This window comes from Bubalus bubalis, chromosome 13 (genome assembly GCF_019923935.1).
Source record: "Bubalus bubalis isolate 160015118507 breed Murrah chromosome 13, NDDB_SH_1, whole genome shotgun sequence".
In the NCBI taxonomy this organism is placed as follows: Eukaryota; Metazoa; Chordata; class Mammalia; order Artiodactyla; family Bovidae; genus Bubalus; species Bubalus bubalis.
The window spans coordinates 68,694,586-68,714,654 of NC_059169.1; the positions used below are offsets into that span (position 1 = coordinate 68,694,586).

A 20,069-nucleotide genomic window follows, 5' to 3' on the forward strand; every position below is an offset into this window, starting at 1 on the left:
TTGCGCAGTATTTTTTTTTTTTTTTTGGTTACATGTCTAGATTCTTTATGCCAAGAACCAGGGCTCTGAGAGGAAAACATCTGAGTTTAATTCTGCTAATGGCATAAGTAAACTTTTAGTCCCTCTACTGGCTGCCTTGGTTGTAGCAGACCTTAAATTTTTTTTTTTTTTTTTCTTTTCAACTCTAAGATAAAGATTAGCTTTATGACTGAGGTGAATTTTGAGGTAAATTCTAATATGAACTGTCTCCAAATTGAGTGACTTCATAGATATTAAGAATAAAAATGTAAAATAGTGACTCAAGTTTTGAGAATTATTAAACTTTGCTGCTGTTGCTGCTAAGTAGCTTCAGTCATAGATGGCAGCCCAGCAGGCTCGGCTGTCCCTGGGATTCTTCAGGCAAGAACACTGGAGTGGGTTGCCATTTCCTTCTCCAATGCATGAAAGTGAAAAGTGAAAGTGAAGTCACTCAGTCGTGTCCCACTCTTTGCGACCCCATGGACTGCAGCCTACCAGGCTCCTCCGTCCATGGGATTTTCCAGGCAAGAGTACTGGAGTGGGGTGCCATTGCCTTCTCTGACTAAACTTTGCAGAGTTTTGTAAAACATGAAAAAAATAATCTTGCAATACTGACAGACAACTAAAAATGTGTTTTAGTTTGCTGGGTAAAAGATAGTAAGAAAGAGAAAGATTCCAGTTGTTTACATGCTTTTGCCAAGAGTAAACATACTAGAAAAGGCAGAGGAGGAACAGCCTAAAACTATATGTAAGAAAACTTTATTGGTACAACATGGTCTGGTCATTTTCTGCAGGATATTTAGAAATTTATGCTTAGATAAATGTTAATACAATCATTTTTATATGGAGGTTGGGATAATTCTTCCCTGGGGAAATAAAGAAACCTCTCTTTGTGTGTAAATTACATTCATTAAGTCATTATTCTAATTTTTATCATAACACTGTTCCTTTTCTTAGTGTGATTCTTGACTAAACTGTCTCACCTGAGAAAGGAAGGGGTCTTAGGCACAATAGAGTTAAATGAGTAAAGAGGTGAATGAGGATGGCATATTTTTCTTTACTTTTTTCTGCCTTTGATCTTTTCTTGTATTTTCTAAAATTTAAAAGTCATTAAAAGCTTTTAATATTACTTCATTTTTTAATTTGTATATATCGTGTCTGAAAGTTGATTGAAGTTATAGAGTTTTCAAAAGTAAGTAATACGTACAACATTTTGTTTCACTGTGTTTTTCTTGGGGGAGTGGTATATTGATTTAATATAAAGAAAAATTGATGCAGCATCACAGAACTGCAGGAAATAAGACATCACAGAGCCACAGGAAACCAAATAATGGAATAGTCCTACCGTACATAGTTAATTTTACTGTAGGTAGAGTATATTAAATAAAACCAAACTGATTGTAATCCTGTAATACTGGGGGATTCCCTGGTGACTAATCCTAATACTATAATACTGGGGGCTTCCCTGGACAAGAACTCACCTGTCAATGCAGGAGATGCAGGTTCCGTCCCTGGGTTGGAAAGATCTCCTGGAGAAGGAAATGACAGTCTGCTCCAGTGTTCTTGCCTGGGAAAGCCTATGGACAGAGGAGCCTGCTGGGGTCTATGGGGTCGCAAAAGAATCGGACAGGACTTAGTGACTAAACAACAACTGCAATTGTAATACCTTTCTTTGTTGCATGAAAATGGCACAATCCAGGTTGGTGTAGAATTGTATTCAAGAGAATTTAGCTGCTGCCATTAGGACATTCAGATGCTTCAGAAAGACCATGCAATTTAGAGTTAGAATCACTTTCTGGCTTTGCCAAAATCAGTTGTGTGACTTAGGGTTATATCATTTAATCTCCATGATTAAATATGTTTACTTCACCAAGTTTTTAGGATCAGATGAGATAAATATAAGTGCTTATTGGTATTACCAAGTGCCTGGTTATTACAGTAATTTTAGGCATAGAATCTGAAGAGTATTATGTGTACAAGGCTGCAGTAAAATATCAGTTAAGAGCTTTGTTGTCAAGAAAAAGTAACTGATTTTAATGTTTTAAATTTGGCTTAAATTTTCATAACTTAAAGACTTCTTGCTAAGTTTTAATACATTTGAACTTGATTTTTAGACATTATGGTTCTTAAATAAGTATGTGTGAGTTTTGGGGTGGACGGCATCATCCATGAAGTTTTTAATAACTGTACATAGTTGTTTAATTATAAATATGACAAATCCTTTGGCTTTTGAAGGATAATTATAAGTGTGCTTATACAGAAATAAGAGTAGATGGTTTTCAAACTTTTGAACAGAAAATATGACTTTGATTTAGGTTAGAATATGAAGGTGACGCAGAGATACCTATGCAAGTATTTAGCCCATGCCCTGGTGGCATTAATAGATTTGCTGATTTGTTTCTTAAAGGAAGCAAGTCAGTCAAAGTAGTTTTAGCTTAAGGATGAAAGTGAGATACAGACGAGGATGTCTTGATTTTATTTCCTTTTGCCAGATTATATTTGTAGCCAAATATGATATTTGTAGAGACGAGAGTTATTGTATGTCCATTGGTACATACTTTTGTCATGTATGAGAATAGAGATTATGTATCATGCAGCTAACAGTTCTTGATGTAGAGTAGTCACTCAGTGTTTGAATGGCATACATGAATGAATGGACAGTGGATGACTGGATGGACGTAAGTAGGAAAGAGGTGGAATATTCTTACTGCCTAGTGTAATAAGTTTGGGAAGCATTCATTTATATTGTGGTAAAGGTGACTTCTATATTTTTTGAAGCTTGTTGAAGTTTGAGTAATTCTGATTGGCTCTGTGAACTTGGACAGGTCTATATGAGGCTATTAAAGTCAGTGATTTAAGTGTCCAGTGCTAAAATATTTTGTGCTCAGTGCTGAGGAAGAATGATGACATGATCCTTCCGTGATTCAAACACAAGAAACAATAGCAAACAATACAAGATGGTGTGTTTTTTAAAGGTATAGTAAAACTGTGTTAACAAAATTTACCATCTTAACCATTTTCAAGTGTAGAGTTCAGTGGTGTTAAGTATATTCTCATTATTGTGTGAGATGTAATATATTTAAAGTGAGCATAAGGAACAGATGCTTAGGGAAGTATATTCAAAATGTACTCCATGAAAGCACTCCAGGTCTAGTTCTATTTGGGGAAATGTTATGTTTATATTTTTATTTAAGTTTGAAAACTACCACTATTAAAATTTGGAGAGGGAAAGGGGTTGGGAGGGCAGTGAATTAGTCAAGGCCAGAGTAATCAGGGAAAGTTTTAAGGCAGGAGAGGAAGGCTTAAACTGGGCCTTAAAAAATGATGAGGAATTAGATGGGTTGTGGGCAGGGAAAAGGAAAAGCATTCTTCATGAGGGAACCAATCAAAGCTCAGAGGTTGGGAATGAACACTACCTGTTTCTAGATTGAAGAGGAGATCCGTGTTATGAGAATTTATTGTGTATGTTGGGGGTGAATGGTGTGAGAGGCAGCAGAGTAATGTAAAGTTTTCCAAAATGTGTTCCATCTCCCATGATTGTTGTAGAGGAAGAAGGGAGGGGAAATCACATCCTCCTCCAAGGTTCTAGGAACATTTGAATGCAACTGCATTTGAAAGCCTTTAGAGGTTATTCCAACATATTTTAATTTGATCTGACCAGAAGACGTTTTCTCTACTTGGAACCATTGTTTCTTGGACACTAGTTGGAAAAATGTTTATGTCACTTACATACATTTACACTTTCTTGACTTGATCAAGAAGTTTAATATACCAAATACCACTTGCTCCCTCTTTATGATTAGGTTATGATCACAATGACTATATGTGGAAACTGCTTGTAAATTCAGTCAACAAATGAGTATGTGCTGTAATCTGCTAATAACTGAGAGTTATATAAATATAAGGGAAATGTTACAGAACTATAAAATATTACATGCCACATCCTTGCTATTATGTGTGTGGTCGGTGGACATTAGTGTTTCCTAGCCTGCTATCTTGTTAGAAATGTGAAACCTTAGTCTTTGTCCCAGATCTACTGAACCAGAGCCTGCATTTTGTTAAGATCTCCAAGTGACTCATATGCATGTTAAAATGTGCATGTGACACATGCTGTTTTATGTTGTATCCAGCAAAACTTCTTTCTGTCCTTTCTTGAACACTGTTAGTAGCAGAGAATTCAATACCTTTGATTTCAAACATAGTTACCCTCTCTAACTTCTACATTTGGTCATGGTTTTGTCTTGAAGAGTTATACAAAATGTGCTTCATGAGCCATTTATGTGTAAAAAATAAGCTTATGTTTATCTGAGTCCCTAACAGAATCTGTCACCTAGAATTGATCATAGTGTTGTGACTTGGCCAGGGATTTGAGTGGAAGTTAGTGAAGTTGATTGGCCCTAACTGCAGAGCTTTTAAGAGCCTGTGCCATTGTTTCATTGCCTGTGCTGCTGCTGTTTTTTTTTACTCCTCTAGCCAAGCAATTTCTTTAAGTTGCCATCCTTCTTAATTTTGACTTTTCATATTGGACTGTTTTGCTAAACTCAGGGCAAGCCTAATGTTTCTTTGGAATCAGCTCATGGAGCCCTTCCATCTCTGTACTGGATCACTTGGCTAGATACTTTATAGGCATAGATTACTTGGTAAATGTTGAGAAAGTTAAAAATTACTTTAATGTGTAATATCTAAATATGTCAAATCATTAGAATTGAACTGTAGGGTCCCTTTTAAGAAGTTAAATACTTTTAGTTACTTAAGTATAGATCTCACTGTAAAAATGAATACAATACAAAAATGTAGAAAGAAGTGAAAAATCCATTTTTCCCTCAATTCCAACCCTTCAAGTTAATCCCTGTTTAGTTTATGTTTCCTTCTAAACCTTTTTTGAAAATGTACAAAAGGTATAGTTGTAAATAAAATTTAAAAACAAGAAAAGAGGATTTATATACTGTTCTGAAGATTGACTTTTTACTCAGAAAAATTAAGCTCATTTTTAGATTTTAATATGATCAATATGTTTTTTGACTTTAGGGAAGAAACCCCTTTTTTTTGGAGCCAGCAATAATTATTACAATTACTGATGGGAGCAAGTTGACTACTACCAGTGGAGTCCAGGATGAGGTAAGTTACGTTTATATCAGCATGGATTATGCAAAGGCATTTGAAAAAAATCTTTATTTGTATAGGCATTGTAGGATATTGAAACCTCAAATAGGTTCTCTATTTGATGCAGTCTAGACTCATCTGGCTCCTAGAGCTCATTTACCTTCTCTGTTGTTTGTAGCACTGGCCTCTAATTTTTCTTGAATAGGAATCCCTTCTGTGAAAAATTTTGGAGTTACCACCCATCTCAATTGTATGTATATTTTTGAGTTTATGTGAGGGTCACAGTGTCAGTTACAGTAAATTTAGTAAAATGAGTTCTTATTTTGAGGCTCAAAAAATGGATGCAGCATTTTAATAACGGCTTCTTGTTTCAGTGGATTGTCATGTGCGCTCCACTGTGGAGACTCCTAGAGTAAGCAAAGCCAAGAGGTTGGCTAAGTCTCGGAAAAGCGAAGGTTTTTAGACATTTTAATTCTTAGTCAAATACTATATAAATAAGTGAGAGCTAGCCTCATGTATTCTTTGCTAGCATGCATTGTGCAGAGTTGGGTGTGTGTAGTGTGATAAGTTCAGTGGAAGGGATTCATCTTGACTTTTAAGATGTTTTTACTGTAATATTTGAACTGCTCTTGAATATTGTGTTTGTTTATTAAAATAGGTTGGTATGGAAAGGAGGTGGTTTAGGCTATTCTCTTTATTGCTTGCAGTTGATTTAGAATCTTAATTTTAATTCTCACTGTATTTACAAAGGGTGTAAGTAGAAAAAGTGTAGTTTTTAAGTTCAGTAATTTGTAGAAATACTTCGATTTGTGTGACATTGTGGAATGCAAATTGGATATACAGTCCAGACACGTGGGTATCTAGTCTTTGTTCAACTACTTTCTAGCAATGAAGTTTGTACCTAGCATCCCTAAATCTCTGTATTCGTCCATAAATAAATTCTTGCCTTACCTCATAGGGTTGTTGAATGACTGAAATGAAATGATGTGAATGAAAGTACTTGGTAGCCTCTAATGAAAAGAACACTGTATAATTCTACCATGAAGCTTTGGAACTAGTATAGAATCGTTATTTCCTGATCTTGACTTGAGGGGAGGAGAGCCAAATTTATTTTGTTTGAACAGTTGGTGTTGAAGGGGAATTTAGGATATAATTCACAGAAAAACAGTTGAAAAATTGGTAGATTAAAATTTGTAATTAAATAATTTATAGACATAGCTATGAAATGCTCCATAGCTGACATTAATGGATTTGGGGGCTTTCTTAAACTTAGTTGGACTGTATAGCCGATTATATTCTGCCATTTTTCAGAAACAGATAGACATTGATTGTGTACATTAAGAGTGAACAGGTTGTTTAACTTCAATTTGAAAATTTCAAATTTTTCCCACTTTGCCTTCCTTTTGAAAAATTTGAATGAGTAATCAGGTCAGAAATACTATGATTTTGTTTTGTAGTTAGGATTACTACAAAGGTATTTTTCTTTTTTATTTACATTTTACATTTATATGAAGTAGTCCTCCATGTGAGATTATCTATTCAGGGTACTCTGTCTTACCACCTTTGTAGAAATTCCCTTTGGGGTTCAGTATATTTTGTTCCCGTATATCTAGATCTGCTTTGTTTGTGATAATTTGTTTTAGCTTTACAAAATATCTTAAAATATGGATATGGATATTGGAATTGCTCACCTTGTGTCCTAGGCCCTTGGGAGAGATACTGGAGAAATAGAACTATGTGTTTATACTAACCTAAAACTCATTCCTAGTAAGGTTGGGAAGATTTTCCTGTGGGCCAGGATCTTAGCTTTTAGTGCTGTTGTATCTTCTACAATAGTTAGCATAGTACTGAGAATAAGGCTTACATTGAAAAAGTATTGATGTAGATATTGCGTCTGATAGTCAAAATCAAAATTGATCACAACTTCTTATCTGAGATAGACAATCCATTTGTTATGAGGCAAAGATTATTTTGGATATGCTGTTGGAACATAAGTCTGTGAGTTGTTTTGGGTTTCAAGTTTAGGAGTTTCTCCATGTTGGGTTCTTAATATTCCAACAAGACTCACTTTGAGGGCCAGAGAATGTATCCTGTATGCCTGTATGTGTTTATTGTGGAAGGTTAATTTTTTGCTGAGATGTGAAATACTTGTCTCTTCTAGTCCAAATAATTAAATAATGTGATTCATTTTGAGGACAATTATCAATTTATAAAAAGCATAAAGATGCTTTTCAGTTTGCTCATTTTTTTGTGAGTGTGTGTGTGTGTGTGTGTTATATGATCTGTATTGTAATTTTTTTTTGCTAGGAAATAACAAGCAGAATATTGCCTTTGCCTCTTTTTCTTCAGTCCTCTTAACCTTTACCTTTGGCAAAACTTGATTCTTTTTAAAGACTTACTGAATGAGTGAGTGTTGATAATTTCCACATTAGATACGTGTGTATAATTCTTGAGTAGCCGTGACTGCTGTTGATGTGACCTGTTACTGTTTGTAGAGCTGTGCATCCCACCCATACAATGCCCTTTGCCCAAAGTTCTGTTATCTCACTTAGTGTATTTGGTCTGTTGTGCTAGTGCTGTTTTCCAGTAATAAGTGTTCCTGCTGCTTTGAAATCATCCTTATGGCGTATTACTTTTTATTTTACAAATGAGGAAATTGAGATCTGGGGAGGCAAAGTGATTTGCTCAAGGTTATAACATTTATTATTGCCAAACTCTGGATTAGAATTGATCTAAATTCCAAAGATATCCCAACCTCCTCCAGACCCAGTTATTTTTCCCTGATGCTATCTGCTGTCTTTCTGTTTATTACTGTATGTTCTTGAAATTTGCATTCTACTTACCTGATTTACTGTTGTCTGCTTCCCCTCTCTGTATATTTGTGACATGGGTATTATGTTCCTGTTCTCTAAGTGTCCCTTGAATGACCATTATGACAAGGGCATTTCTAGGTAGTGAAGATAACAAAGATGAATAGGGTGGGTTTCTGGTTCTTAAGTTCACAGTCCTAAGGGGAGGATTGTCTGTTAAATGGTTTTATGAATGATAGAATAGAGATACATACTAGGTATATGGAAGCACTAAAGGAGGAGAGGAGGGTTAATATTACCTATCCTGTGCGTGTATCAAATCCTGTGTAATGTAAATTTTTAGTCATTTTAATTTTGATTAAATTCAAGGATCTTGTGATTCCTTATAAGATGTGGCTCATAGATTACGTCTGTGAAAGTTATAGAGAAACTTGGTACAAAGTTGTTTTGAGCCTAGAAAATAGTTCATGGAAAAACTTGGTGCCATATTGCCTCCTGACCTGGCTAAATTTGTACAGGCCAGAATGATCTAATTACTTATAACTTGTTTGTCAAAATAATAACAGGGATACTGTTTCCTCTATGACAGGTCATCATTTAGCAGCGTGTTAGGGGTTGGAAGAGAAACAGCATGTGTTATGGACGAAACTTCTGAGCAATCATTTTACCTTAATTTATGATTTTAATTATCTTTTTTGGCCTTATTTAATGAAAATCCAGGCCATTGTCTTGAGTTGTTCATGAGTGTGTTTCTAGTGTAGTGTTTTTAGATAACTGTAGAAATTTTGATGATGGCTTATGGTAGAAGAATATGTATGTATCTTTTGACTTTTTCATTTTAAATGTAGTTATTTGATAATTTTTTTTTTTCAGTGTTTTCATTTATGAGGTAGGAGTTAGATGGGACCTTGAATTCTGATACATGAGAAATCTGTGTATTTCTTATTGCCGTAGTTATCTTTGGTGTTGATAAACATACTTGTGGTCAAATACTTCTAGTATCATTCATCATGTTATGTTACTAATGTATCAGATGTTTTGGTAGATTCACCAAATTATAATTAGAGTTGCTGAAAAAAATTTTTTGGTTTTTATTGCTTGAGAAGATCTTTTATACTCTTTTGCAATGGAAAACTCTGCTGTGCTATGATTCCAGGAACACGTGGCTAACTATATTGCTCAATAAAGTAGCCAGAAGAAATCCTGCCAGTCCCTTCTTGGTGATGAATGACATTCCAGGATCATGTAGCAGTTGTTTTTCTCTTCCTTGAAAGTGCTAATAGTAGTGTTACCTTTCAGATATTGAGATTTGCTGAAGACTCTTTGCATCTCTTTATCAATGTTGTGATTGCCCTATTGTTTTAGAGAAGATATTTGCTGTCAAAAAAACCTATTGGCTTTTGACATGAAAAGTTTTGCCTTCTTATGAGTTTTCCAGCTTTTTAAGACAAACTAGGACAGCTACTTTTATAACTTCTTGAAAGAGTACTTGTTTGTAGAAAGAGAAATGTCTGAGTAAGCTCAACTGTGTATTAAAGAGGCTGTCCTTTGTGATCTTATCTTTCATTTTTTCCGTTCTCAAAAGTTGATGCAGAAGTCCCATCAGTCTTGGAGATGTGGACTGGTATTAGTGATTTTTCTGGATCATTCTGGGCAATATAGAATGAATTTACCTTTTATAAGGATAATCTATAGTTAGGATCTATAATTGTAGTTTGCATTTAACTCTTCATGTTGTGTAATGTTTAAAAGACAATCCAGAATTTTAAAATGTTTCTACTATCTGAAATCAGAAACCACATCTCCATCTCCCCATAAGTATTTTTGTTTCCCTAAAGCTACCATAATATGTGCCAGAAGCTGTTGAAACTATTTTAATCATGCAAAGATTTTTAGACACATATTTTAAATTGTTGTTTCTCAGTACTCTTAGAATTTGGGAGACTTTTATTTTTATTTTTTTCTTTTTCAAAAAGACTTCTAAGGAATCTTGAAGGATGTTATTGTAGTATGGTAGAATGTATTAAACAGATCTGTGTATAAATGCGTTCCTGAGTTTTCATTATCAAGATTAGCTCCTGTCTTACTGATTGAGATGTTCTGAACATATGTATGACATGACTAACTATGTTAGTCTCTATTATTTCAACTTGCCAGGAACATTTAATAAGAATTTGTTGGATGTAGATCATTCACATTTTCCTTTGTACCCATATTTTTGGCCCTATTAAATGTATATATATATCAGCAATTATTAATATTTGAAAATATGTAGTTATAAAAATGCACAATTAAAAGGGTTGATGATATATTTTAATATTGTAATGAATTTTCAGTAATCACATTTGCAATACCCTTAAAATATATATTTTTTCAAAGTCAGACTCTTAAGGATTTGAGTTTGAAATCAGCAAAGAGAAACTCTTAAGGATTGTCTCTAAACAACACTATGATAGAATAATTAAAAAGAAATGCTGGCTGATCACTCTTTAGTGAAGTTGTATGGCTGCAACTACTAATGTATTATCTAGAATTCTGTATTAAGCTATACCAAAATAGTTTTTATTCAGAGTGTGAGGCAACTTCACCCTGCATTTATTAGCCTGTCAGAACCAATAAGCAAAAGCAGTCTCACACATGTAAGGAAAATTTCATTTGTAGACATTTCTATTCTTCTGATTCTAGCTCTTCGATATATAAATGACTGATATTTAGCAAAGTGGTTTTCAAATGGCTGCATCAAAACCACCTGAGTTTTTTGTAAAATGTACATGCCTCAGCTCTAGTTCTGGACATTTTGGTTCCATTGCTCTGGATATGTACCTAGGAATCTGTACTTTTTTCAGTGTGTCCAAGTTGATTCTGATGCACAGTCTGGTTTGGAAACCATAGTTTCAAACATAACTGTAACCTCAAATAGATACATTTTTAAAGTACAAAAAAAAAACACACATGTGAAAATAAACCACTTTAACAAAGCAAGGTAAAACTGTTTTTCATGTACATGTGTAGCAATACATGTGGCTTCCTTTGTGGCTCAGCTGATAAAGACTCTGCCTGCAACGCGGGAGACCTGGGTTCAATCCTTGGGTTGGGAAGATCTCCTGGAGAAGGGAAAGGCTACCCACTCCAGTATTCTGGCCTAGAGAATTCCATGGACTCTATAGTCCATGCGGGTCGCAAAGAGTTGGACATGACTGAGCGACTTTCACTAGCGATGTTTTGTTTAAAAATTGACTCTTGGCCTTCAGAATTCTTAAACTTGGGAACTGGGTGTCTGAAGGGTATGGAATAGGTCTTCTATGAATACATTCGTTATTGTGTTTGGTGTAACTTAGATCTGTTATTGGATAGCTGTGAAGTAAGCTCTGTACTGACTGTAGTCAGTCTTCAGTTGCTACACACGGTGTGCTCTATTGAAGAGGACTCCCAGACCCTGAGACTGAGATGGGGAGGACAGGGGAAAAGAGGGGAGAATTAGTTCATACTTCATACTATTGGTTATTTGGCTTAGGAGTTTTTATCTAAAGGACTATATAGTTTTCCGTTATCTTTGTTATTCCTCAATTCCTGATTTGGATGTTTGTAACTAGCATTATTTTAAAAAGTGATATGTATATAGAACTGGTGATAGTTAAACTTAATTTTTACTTACTAGAGAGTTGCTGCTAAAATACCCTTCTATAATGAATTGTTCCAATTTTGAATGCTTAAAGTATATTTTAGATTAATTCAGCAATGATTTTTCTTGCGCTACATAGTGACTTTGGTTTGTGTACAAGAATAGTGGCATACCATACATTTATATTTAGTATTGCTGTAGTCTGTGTACTGAGGACACAAAGATGGAATTAAGCAAAGCTTTTGCCCTGGCTGCTGCTGCTGCTGCTAAGTCGCTTCAGTCGTTTCCGACTCTGTGCGACCCCATAGATGGCAGCCCACCAGGCTCCCCCGTCCCTGGGATTCTCCAGGCAAGAATACTGGAGTGGGTTGCATTTCCTTCTCCAATGCATGAAAGTGAAAAGTCAAAGTGAAGTCGCTCAGTCGTGTCCGACTCTTAGCGACCCCATGGACTGCAGCCTACCAGGCTCCTCCGTCCATGGGATCTTCCAGGCAAGAGTACTGGAGTGGGGTGCCATTGCCTTCTCCGTTTGCCCCTAGACAACATTATCTTTGAAGATAGGAAAGTAAATAAGCATTTTTAATACTCTGAGATAAGTCTCATGATAGAAATAAAGAGAGAAGCTAAGTTTTGAGAAGTGAGTAAGGAATTGAGCCATGACACTGCAGGAAGAGGGAACAGTGTATATAAAAGTATGAAAACAGTGTATTGGAAGGTGGTAAATTATATAATGGGAGTGTGGTCATTGTGAGGAGGACTGTGTGCTTGAAATGCAGGCAGAGGCCAGATAACCATCCTAAGGAGATGATTTTGTTAACATGTGCCGAGGAGGTACTGAAGATGTTAAGCAGATGAGTCACGTTTTAGTAAGTGTACTTTGCTGGAACGTGAAAGAATGGTAAACTGGGAAGAATTAGCAGACTATCAATACATGCAATAACCCAGGAAAAACATGGGATGTGCTGAAATGAAGCCAGTGCCTGCATAGGAAGGCAGAAGTCTCAGTCAGGTATGCTAGGTAGGACAAAGCAAAGCATTTGACAGGGTTCTGAATAGGGTCCATGCTTGGATTTCAGAGGGTTCTGTGAATTACCTGAAATCTTTATCCAGATACTATCTAGATGTGTATGCATATTTTTGTGGGGGACACAGGTCAAACTTTAACCATATTTTCAGACAAGTGAAAACAGAATATCATAGTTTAATAATATTTTGAGGTTTCCAGCATGGAAATCTGTGTGGATTTGGTAGTGGTAACTGAAATGGGAATATGGGATAAGTAGTAGAAAAGAATATAAAATAATTGTTTGATAAAGTATCATTATTTTTAGGGTACAGATATATTAAAGGAGTTAGAAGCAACTTCTAAGACAATAAGCATAAAGACTATTTCTTGCCTTTTAACATTATGTCTTAGGAAAAGTGATTTGTATTTAAAACCAGAAATAAGCAGAATTTTATCTTTGGATTCTGATAGAATTTTTGTCTTGAAGCAGATTAAATAAACATTAAGTCATTTTATTATTTATCTGATCTTTGAGTTGTTTTGTTTAAAGCCGTAACGTAAGCATCTTTTAAGTGCTTATTTTAAACAAGTGTGAAGATTGATATTCATAATGCTAGGAGCACTGTGTGTGTGCGAGGGGTATTCCTTGTAGTGTCAAGTCATCTATAAAGAGGATGGAAACTTAATTCCTTTTCTGTTCAACAGTATGTAATTTAAGAATACTAGGAGATTGGCTTTGACTGCACTGACAGTTTTCTGCCAATTAAACTCAGTTCAGGTCTGCCTGTTAGGTGTATTTCATGCCTCTCTAAGTCAGATTACAGTTTGAGAGCGTGAAAAGGCTGAAAACTTGGACTTCGGTTGGGACACATTTGCCTAAGCCTGAGGCTGTTAGTTTTTTTTTGTAAATACCTTCATTATGTTATTTAGGTGTGTTCCATAAATAGTTATTATACATAACTTCCACTTTGAAGCTTTCTTTTCAGGTGTAATACAACAGATTTACAGGTTTTTAGACTTGCATATTAGGAATAAATGTTGTACAGTGATTGGAACGGTACTCAAACTGATCTACTTCAAGGCAAGGCTACATTTTGACCTAGACAAGGCTGTTTTGGTATATTTTTCCCCACGTTCTGTCTTTTCAGGTTGAATTACTGATTTTTTCCCCCTTTGTTTTGTTTGTTGTGGTTTTGATGTTTTTTTTCCTTTCAGCTAAAGGAGCAGTCCAGTGGTTTTCAAGAAGTGCCAAAGTGCACTGACTGTCTCACGATGACTGGTGCCTCAGGGAGGGTCGTGATTCCTGGATACAGGATCGACCTGGTCCTGGATGTCACTTCAAGCAGTCAGATCGTGGGGAAAAGCCTTGTCTAATGGCTAGCCTTCCTCAAAAGTCTGATGCTAGTCATCTCGGAAGGCCTCAGAAAGAGCCTTAAAGGTGAGCAGAGTAGAGTGTAGTTCTCTCTGGGGGCTGTGACTATTGGTCGGAGAACATGATTCAACACAGAATGATAATCCTAACCTGACAAATCCAGGTTCAGTTGATAAATTCAATTTATAAATTTGTTGAGCATGGCAATCAAACCTCAACTTTTGGGTTATTAGAAACCACCTTCCTAACCTTAAGGACCTATAAAAGGAGGAATGTGGTATTTCCTGGGTCCTTCAGGATCTTAGGTTAGTATCTGTTGTCTTAAATGGAAACAGCCTACAATCACAGCTAAGGAACACTTTTGTTACAAAAGCACTTTATGTTAAGTACTCGTGGATTAAAAAAAAAATCTAGTGAAGTATTCTATTAGCGTATATGTTTTAGTCAGTTCAGTTTAGTCACTCAGTCATGTCCGACTCTTTGCGACCCCATGAATCACAGCATGTCAGGCCTCCCTGTCTATCACCAACTCCTGGAGTTCACTCAGACTCACGTCCATCGAGTCAGTGATACCATCCAGCCATCTCATCCTCCGTCGTCCCCTTCTCCTCCTGCCCCCAATCCCTCCTAGCATCAGGGTCTTTTCCAGTGAGTCAACTCTTGGCTTGAGGTGGCCAAAGTATTGGAGTTTCAGCTTTAGCATCAGTCCTTCCAGTGAACACCCAGGGCTGATCTCCTTCAGAATGGACTGGTTGGATCTCCTTGCAGTCCAAGGGACTCTCAAGAGCTTGCAGTCCAAGGGACTCTCCAACACCACAGTTCAAAAGCATCAATTCTTTGGTGCTCAGCTTTCTTCACAGTCCAACTCGCACATCCATACATGACCACTGGAAAAACCATAGCCTTGACTAGATGGACCTTTGTTGGCAAAGTAATGTCTCTGCTTTTTAATGTGCTATCTAGGTTGGTCATAACTTTCCTTCCAAGGAGTAAGCATCTTTTAATTTCATGGCTGCAGTCACCATCTGCAGTGATTTTGGAGCCCCAAAAAATAGTCTGACATTGTTTCCACTGTTTCCCCACATGTTTAATCATTTATCAATTATATATCAGGCAGTTGGGCTTCAGGACTTAGGGCAAATTGGAATTTGATTTGATTGTTACACTGATTTTTTAAAAACCATAGGCACTTTTGAAGCAGTTCAGATATATGTAACACATATTTTATTGCATTCAACTTGAAGAATCAGTACTATCTGCATCCTTTGAATTACATTTTTAACCTCATAGAATATTCCTTAGAGATGTTTTGAGCATTTGGGTTTGAAAAATATTTCATTCTAGGCCTCTTTCTCTGTGCTTTGAAGCACTTAGAGAACCCAATTGTTCATATAATAATTTTGATTACTAAATTTTCAAGTAAACGCTAAAACTTGTCTGTCCTAATAAGACTTATTAGGCTTTTTGTTTAAAAAATTTTTTTTAATTGATTCACCTGTATTAATAATACTATGGACATGCACCATCCCTAATGTATGCACATTTTTGTATTTAGTAATTCTGTATCACTGATGTGTTAATATTAGAAAGCATACACAAAAATAGAAGTTTTGAAAGATGAGATGAAAAAAATTACATATAGGCAGTTGTGATATTTTGTTTCCCTTCACCGTGCGTCATGATGTAATTCCGGTTGGCAAATTCTTTTTAAAGGCCAGATAGTAAATATTTTAGGCTTTTCAGCCCATATGGTCTCTGTTGGAACTACTCAACTCTGCTGTTGTAGGGTAAAAGCAGCCACAGACAATACTGAAATAAATGAGTGTGGCTGTTTTCAATTAAAATTTTGTTACTGAAACAAGCTGTGGGCTGGATTTGGCTGGAGGGCCATAGTTTGCCGACCCCTGGAGTGTACCCTGTTTTGTAGACCACTGCCCTAGACCTTGCATTTGTTAACACAAATGTCTCAAAACTCACTATGTCTGCTAGGTCCTTTTACCTTCAGTTTTAAGAGTACAGTGGATCTTCCTTATTGAAGTGAGCAGAAGAATGTTAGCAATTAGAACATATTGTTTAATTGAACAGATACTTACTGAATACCAGTGATGTTCAGACACAAGGTTAGGTGCTGGGATGAGTTTGGTAAGAGAGAGAGGTAAACAGTTAAGGCATGGTGTCAGAAATAATTATAGCACATATTGCTGGAGAAGGCATTGGTACCCAACTCCAGTACTCTTGCCTGGAAAATCCCATGGATGGAGGAGCCTGGAAGGCTGCAGTCCATGGGGTCACTGAGTCGGACACGACTGAGTGACTTCACTTTGACTTTTCACTTTCATGCATTGGAGAAGGAAATGGCAACCCACTCCAGTGTTCTTGCCTGGAGAATCCCAGCGACGGGGGAGCCTGGTGAGCTGCCATCTATGGGGTCGCACAGAGTCGGACACGACTGAAGCCATTAGGCAGCAGCAGCAGCACATATTGCTGAGAAAGTGAGGCTGGCGCTGGGAAATGGTATATTAAGTTGGACTTTGAAAACTTAATGAAAGTTTGTAAAGTAGATGAGTACAAGGGAATAAAAGGTGATAGAAGAGAGCATTGGAGGACCGTATATACCTCAGTAACTGATTGTTGGCAGAGTGTGCAAGAAAGAAGCAGCAGGGAATGAGACTGGACAGGTCAGCATGGCCCATAGTGTGTGCTCTGCCGAGGAGTGTGGACTTGGCCTTATAGGTTGATGGTAATCGTTGAAGAGATTTTAGTAGAGGAAGAAATGATTGGATTTGGATTTTAGAAAGACAGTGGCAGTGGTGTGGAGTATACAAGGAGTAACTATTTTGGGTAGCCTTTTTTTTTAAACCTCCTTGTAAAAGAGATCACAGATTGTTTGTGGGTTAGAAGATAAACTTGGAATACTATTTAGCAATGAAAATAAATGAACTGTTAACATGCTACAGGGTGGATGAACCTCCAAAATGTTATCCTAGGTATGAAAGACCATATGTTGTATGATTCTGTTTTTTAAGGAATGTCCATAAAATAGATTAGTGGTTGCTGGGAATTGACTGGGGACTGACTGCAGATGGAAATGAGGGATCTTTTCATGGTGTTGGAAATGGTCTAAAACTGGATGATCTAAAATTGATCTAAAAATTTACACCACTTTGTAAATTTACTAAAAATAATTGGATTGGACACCACTTTTCCTTTCTTTAACTTGAAGTATAGTTGGTTTACTGTGTTGTGCCAGTCTCTGCTGTATAGCAAAGTGACTCAGTTCTATATATATATACATTATTTTTAAAATACTCTTCTTCATTATGATATATCTCAAGAGATTGGATATAGTTTGGATTAGACACTTTTAAAACTGGTTGCATTTTATGGTAGGTAATTATAGCAATAATACTAAAAAATTAGACCTCACTTTTGAAATTTGTTGGAGTAAAACATATTGTTGATTCTCAAGTAATTGCTCTTTCCTCTGAACAAATTATTGATCTTCCACTGCTGGAACAAAAAAATAAAAAGGTGTTTTTTCCTCTTTAAGAGTATACACTGCAGCTATAGAGTGTAACTGTAGGAACTAGCAACTAAATAAATCAGGTTGTTACTAAATCTTATTGAATACACTTTGACTCTTATGTTTAAATTTTTCCTTTCCTTATTAAATAGCATATGAGGAGAACCATCTTAAATGCAGTATTGCATAATTCTCAAAAGCTAGAAGTAGCCTAAAGGAAATTTACTTCCTTTTTTTCCCCAAGGAAAGAATTGCTAAAGAAAGAACCTGATGATTTAAAATTTTAAGTTTTTTCTTCAGTCTTAACATAGGAAATAAATAGAAAGAATACAGAGCAATTGGAAAATAGTTAATTTCACTCAATAAATATTTATTGAGGCCCTACTGTGTGCTAGGTACTGTTTCTTAAGAAATAAATCAATGAAGGTTTTTATTATGTGCTTTTATTCCTGACTGCCAAAATTTATGAGTTTGATTGTAGTAATTAATAAAGCATGTACAAAATTAATTATATTACCCTTTATTGTTTACAAGATAATTTTACATCTTACTAATTCTGTAAGAGTGAGGAAAATGAGTCTAATTATAGCCAATTCCCAAGTAAGAGGCAGAGGTGGGACTTGACTATTGGTTCTTATTTTTACTTGAAGTCCATTACTCTTTATACTCTATTGTGGGATTAAAAAAACAAACCCACCAACAACAGTGCAGTAGTATTTAAAGATAGGCATATAGATCAATAAACAAACCCATACATTTTTGGTCAGTTGATTTTTGAAAATGGAAATAAGACATTTTAATGGGCAAAGAGGAGTCTTTTCAAGCAGTGGTAGTGGACAACTGAATATCCCCATGCAAGAGAGTGAAGTTGGACTCTTACCTGACGCCATATTACAAAAGTGAAATCAAAATGAGTGGGCAGCCTAAATGTGAGAGCTAAAATCCTTGAAAGAAAAAAACCTAGGCATAAATTTTCATGACCTTGGATTAATTAGACAGTGGTTTCTTAGACATAACACCAGAAACACAACCACAAAAAATTAGATAAATTTGACTTCATCAAAATTAAAAGCATTTGTACTTCAAAGAATACGGTGAGGAAAAGACAGTGAACAGAATAGGAGAAAATATTTGCAAATCATATATAGGATAAGGGTCTGGTATCCAGAATATAAGATAAATAAGCAGGGTGACATGAGAAATGCTGGGCTGGAGGAAGCACAAGCTGGAATCAAGATTGCTGGGAGAAGTATCTATAACCTCAGATATGCGGTGACACCACCCTTATGGCAGAAAGTGAAGAACTAAAGAGCTTCTTGACGAAAGTGAAAGAGGAGAGTGAAAAAGTTGGCTTAAAGCTCAACATTCAGAAAACGAAGATCATGGCATCTGGTCCCATCACATCATGGCAAATAGATGGGGAAACAGTGGCTGACTTGATTTTTCTGGGCTCCAAAATCACTGCAGATGGTGATTGCAGCCATGAAATTAAAAGACGCTTACTCCTTGGAAGGAAAGTTATGACCAACCTAGATAGCACATTAAAAAGCAGAGACATTACTTTGCCAACAAAGGTCCGTCTAGTCAAGGCTATGGTTTTTCCAGTGGTCATGTATGGATGTGAGAGTTGGACTATAAAGAAAGCTGAGTGCCGAAGAATTGATGCTTTTGAACTGTGGTGTTGGAGAAGACTCTTGAGAGTCCCTTGGACTGCAAGGAGATCCAACCATTCCATCCTAAAGGAGATCAGTCCTGGATGTTCACTGGTAGGACTGATGTTGAAGCTGAAACTCCAACACTTTGGCCACCTGATGCGAAGAGCTGACTCATTTGAAAAGACCGTGATGCTGGGAAAGATTGAGGGCAGGAGGAGAAGGGGACGACAGAGAATAAGATGGTTGGATGGCATTACTGACTCAATGGATATGGGTTTGGGTGAACTCTGGGAGTTGGTGATGGACAGAGAGGCCTGGCATGCTGCAGTTCATGGGGTCACAGAGTTGGACACGACTGAGCGACTGAACTGAATCCAGAATATAAAAGGAACTCTTAAGACACAGAAATAAAAAGACACACAATTAAAAAAAATGGGCCACAGATTTGAAACATTTTTCCAAAGAAGACACAAATGGCCAATAAGCATGTGAAAAGATGTTCACCATCGTTATTAGCTGTTAAGGAAATGCACACCAAAACCATAATGAGATACTACTTTATACCTACTGTAGTGGCTAAAACTTTAAAAAATGGATGAAGGAAATGTTGATGAAAATGTAGAGAAACTGGAACCCTCATTGCTGGTAGGAATATAAAGTGATATAGCTGCTGTGGAAAGTAGTTTGACAGTTCCTCAAGAAGTTCGACACAGTACCCTGTGACCCCAGAACGCTGCTTCTTTGTATGTACCCAAGAGAAATGAGAAAATTTCCACATAAAATGTCTTATCAGTATTATTTATAATAGCCAAAAAGTAGAAACAGTACAATGTTCATCAACTGATGAATGATTAAACAAGTGTGGTATATCCATACAATGGATATTATTCAGCCTTAAGAAGGAATTAAATTCTAACATACACTACAATATGGATGAACCTTGAAAATATGCTAAGTGAA

At 36.2% G+C, this 20,069-nt stretch overlaps 1 protein-coding gene across 6 annotated transcripts in view; it reads left to right on the forward strand.

Annotated features, from left to right (window-relative positions):
- The window catches only part of INTS6 (integrator complex subunit 6), a 101,900-nt gene that overhangs the window by 16,240 nt on the left and 65,591 nt on the right, over positions 1-20,069 (forward strand). For 4 of the 6 annotated variants that reach the window (XM_044926794.2, XM_025262962.3, XR_006543797.2 and 1 more), the window contains exon 4: positions 5,047-5,136. The exons of 1 other annotated variant lie outside the window; for it this stretch is intronic. In XM_044926794.2, coding sequence (XP_044782729.1) covers positions 5,047-5,136 — 90 coding nt within the window. Of the gene's footprint in view, positions 1-5,046; positions 5,137-13,871; positions 13,998-20,069 lie in introns of those variants that run through there. One more of the 6 variants, XM_025262964.3, reaches the window with a different exon arrangement.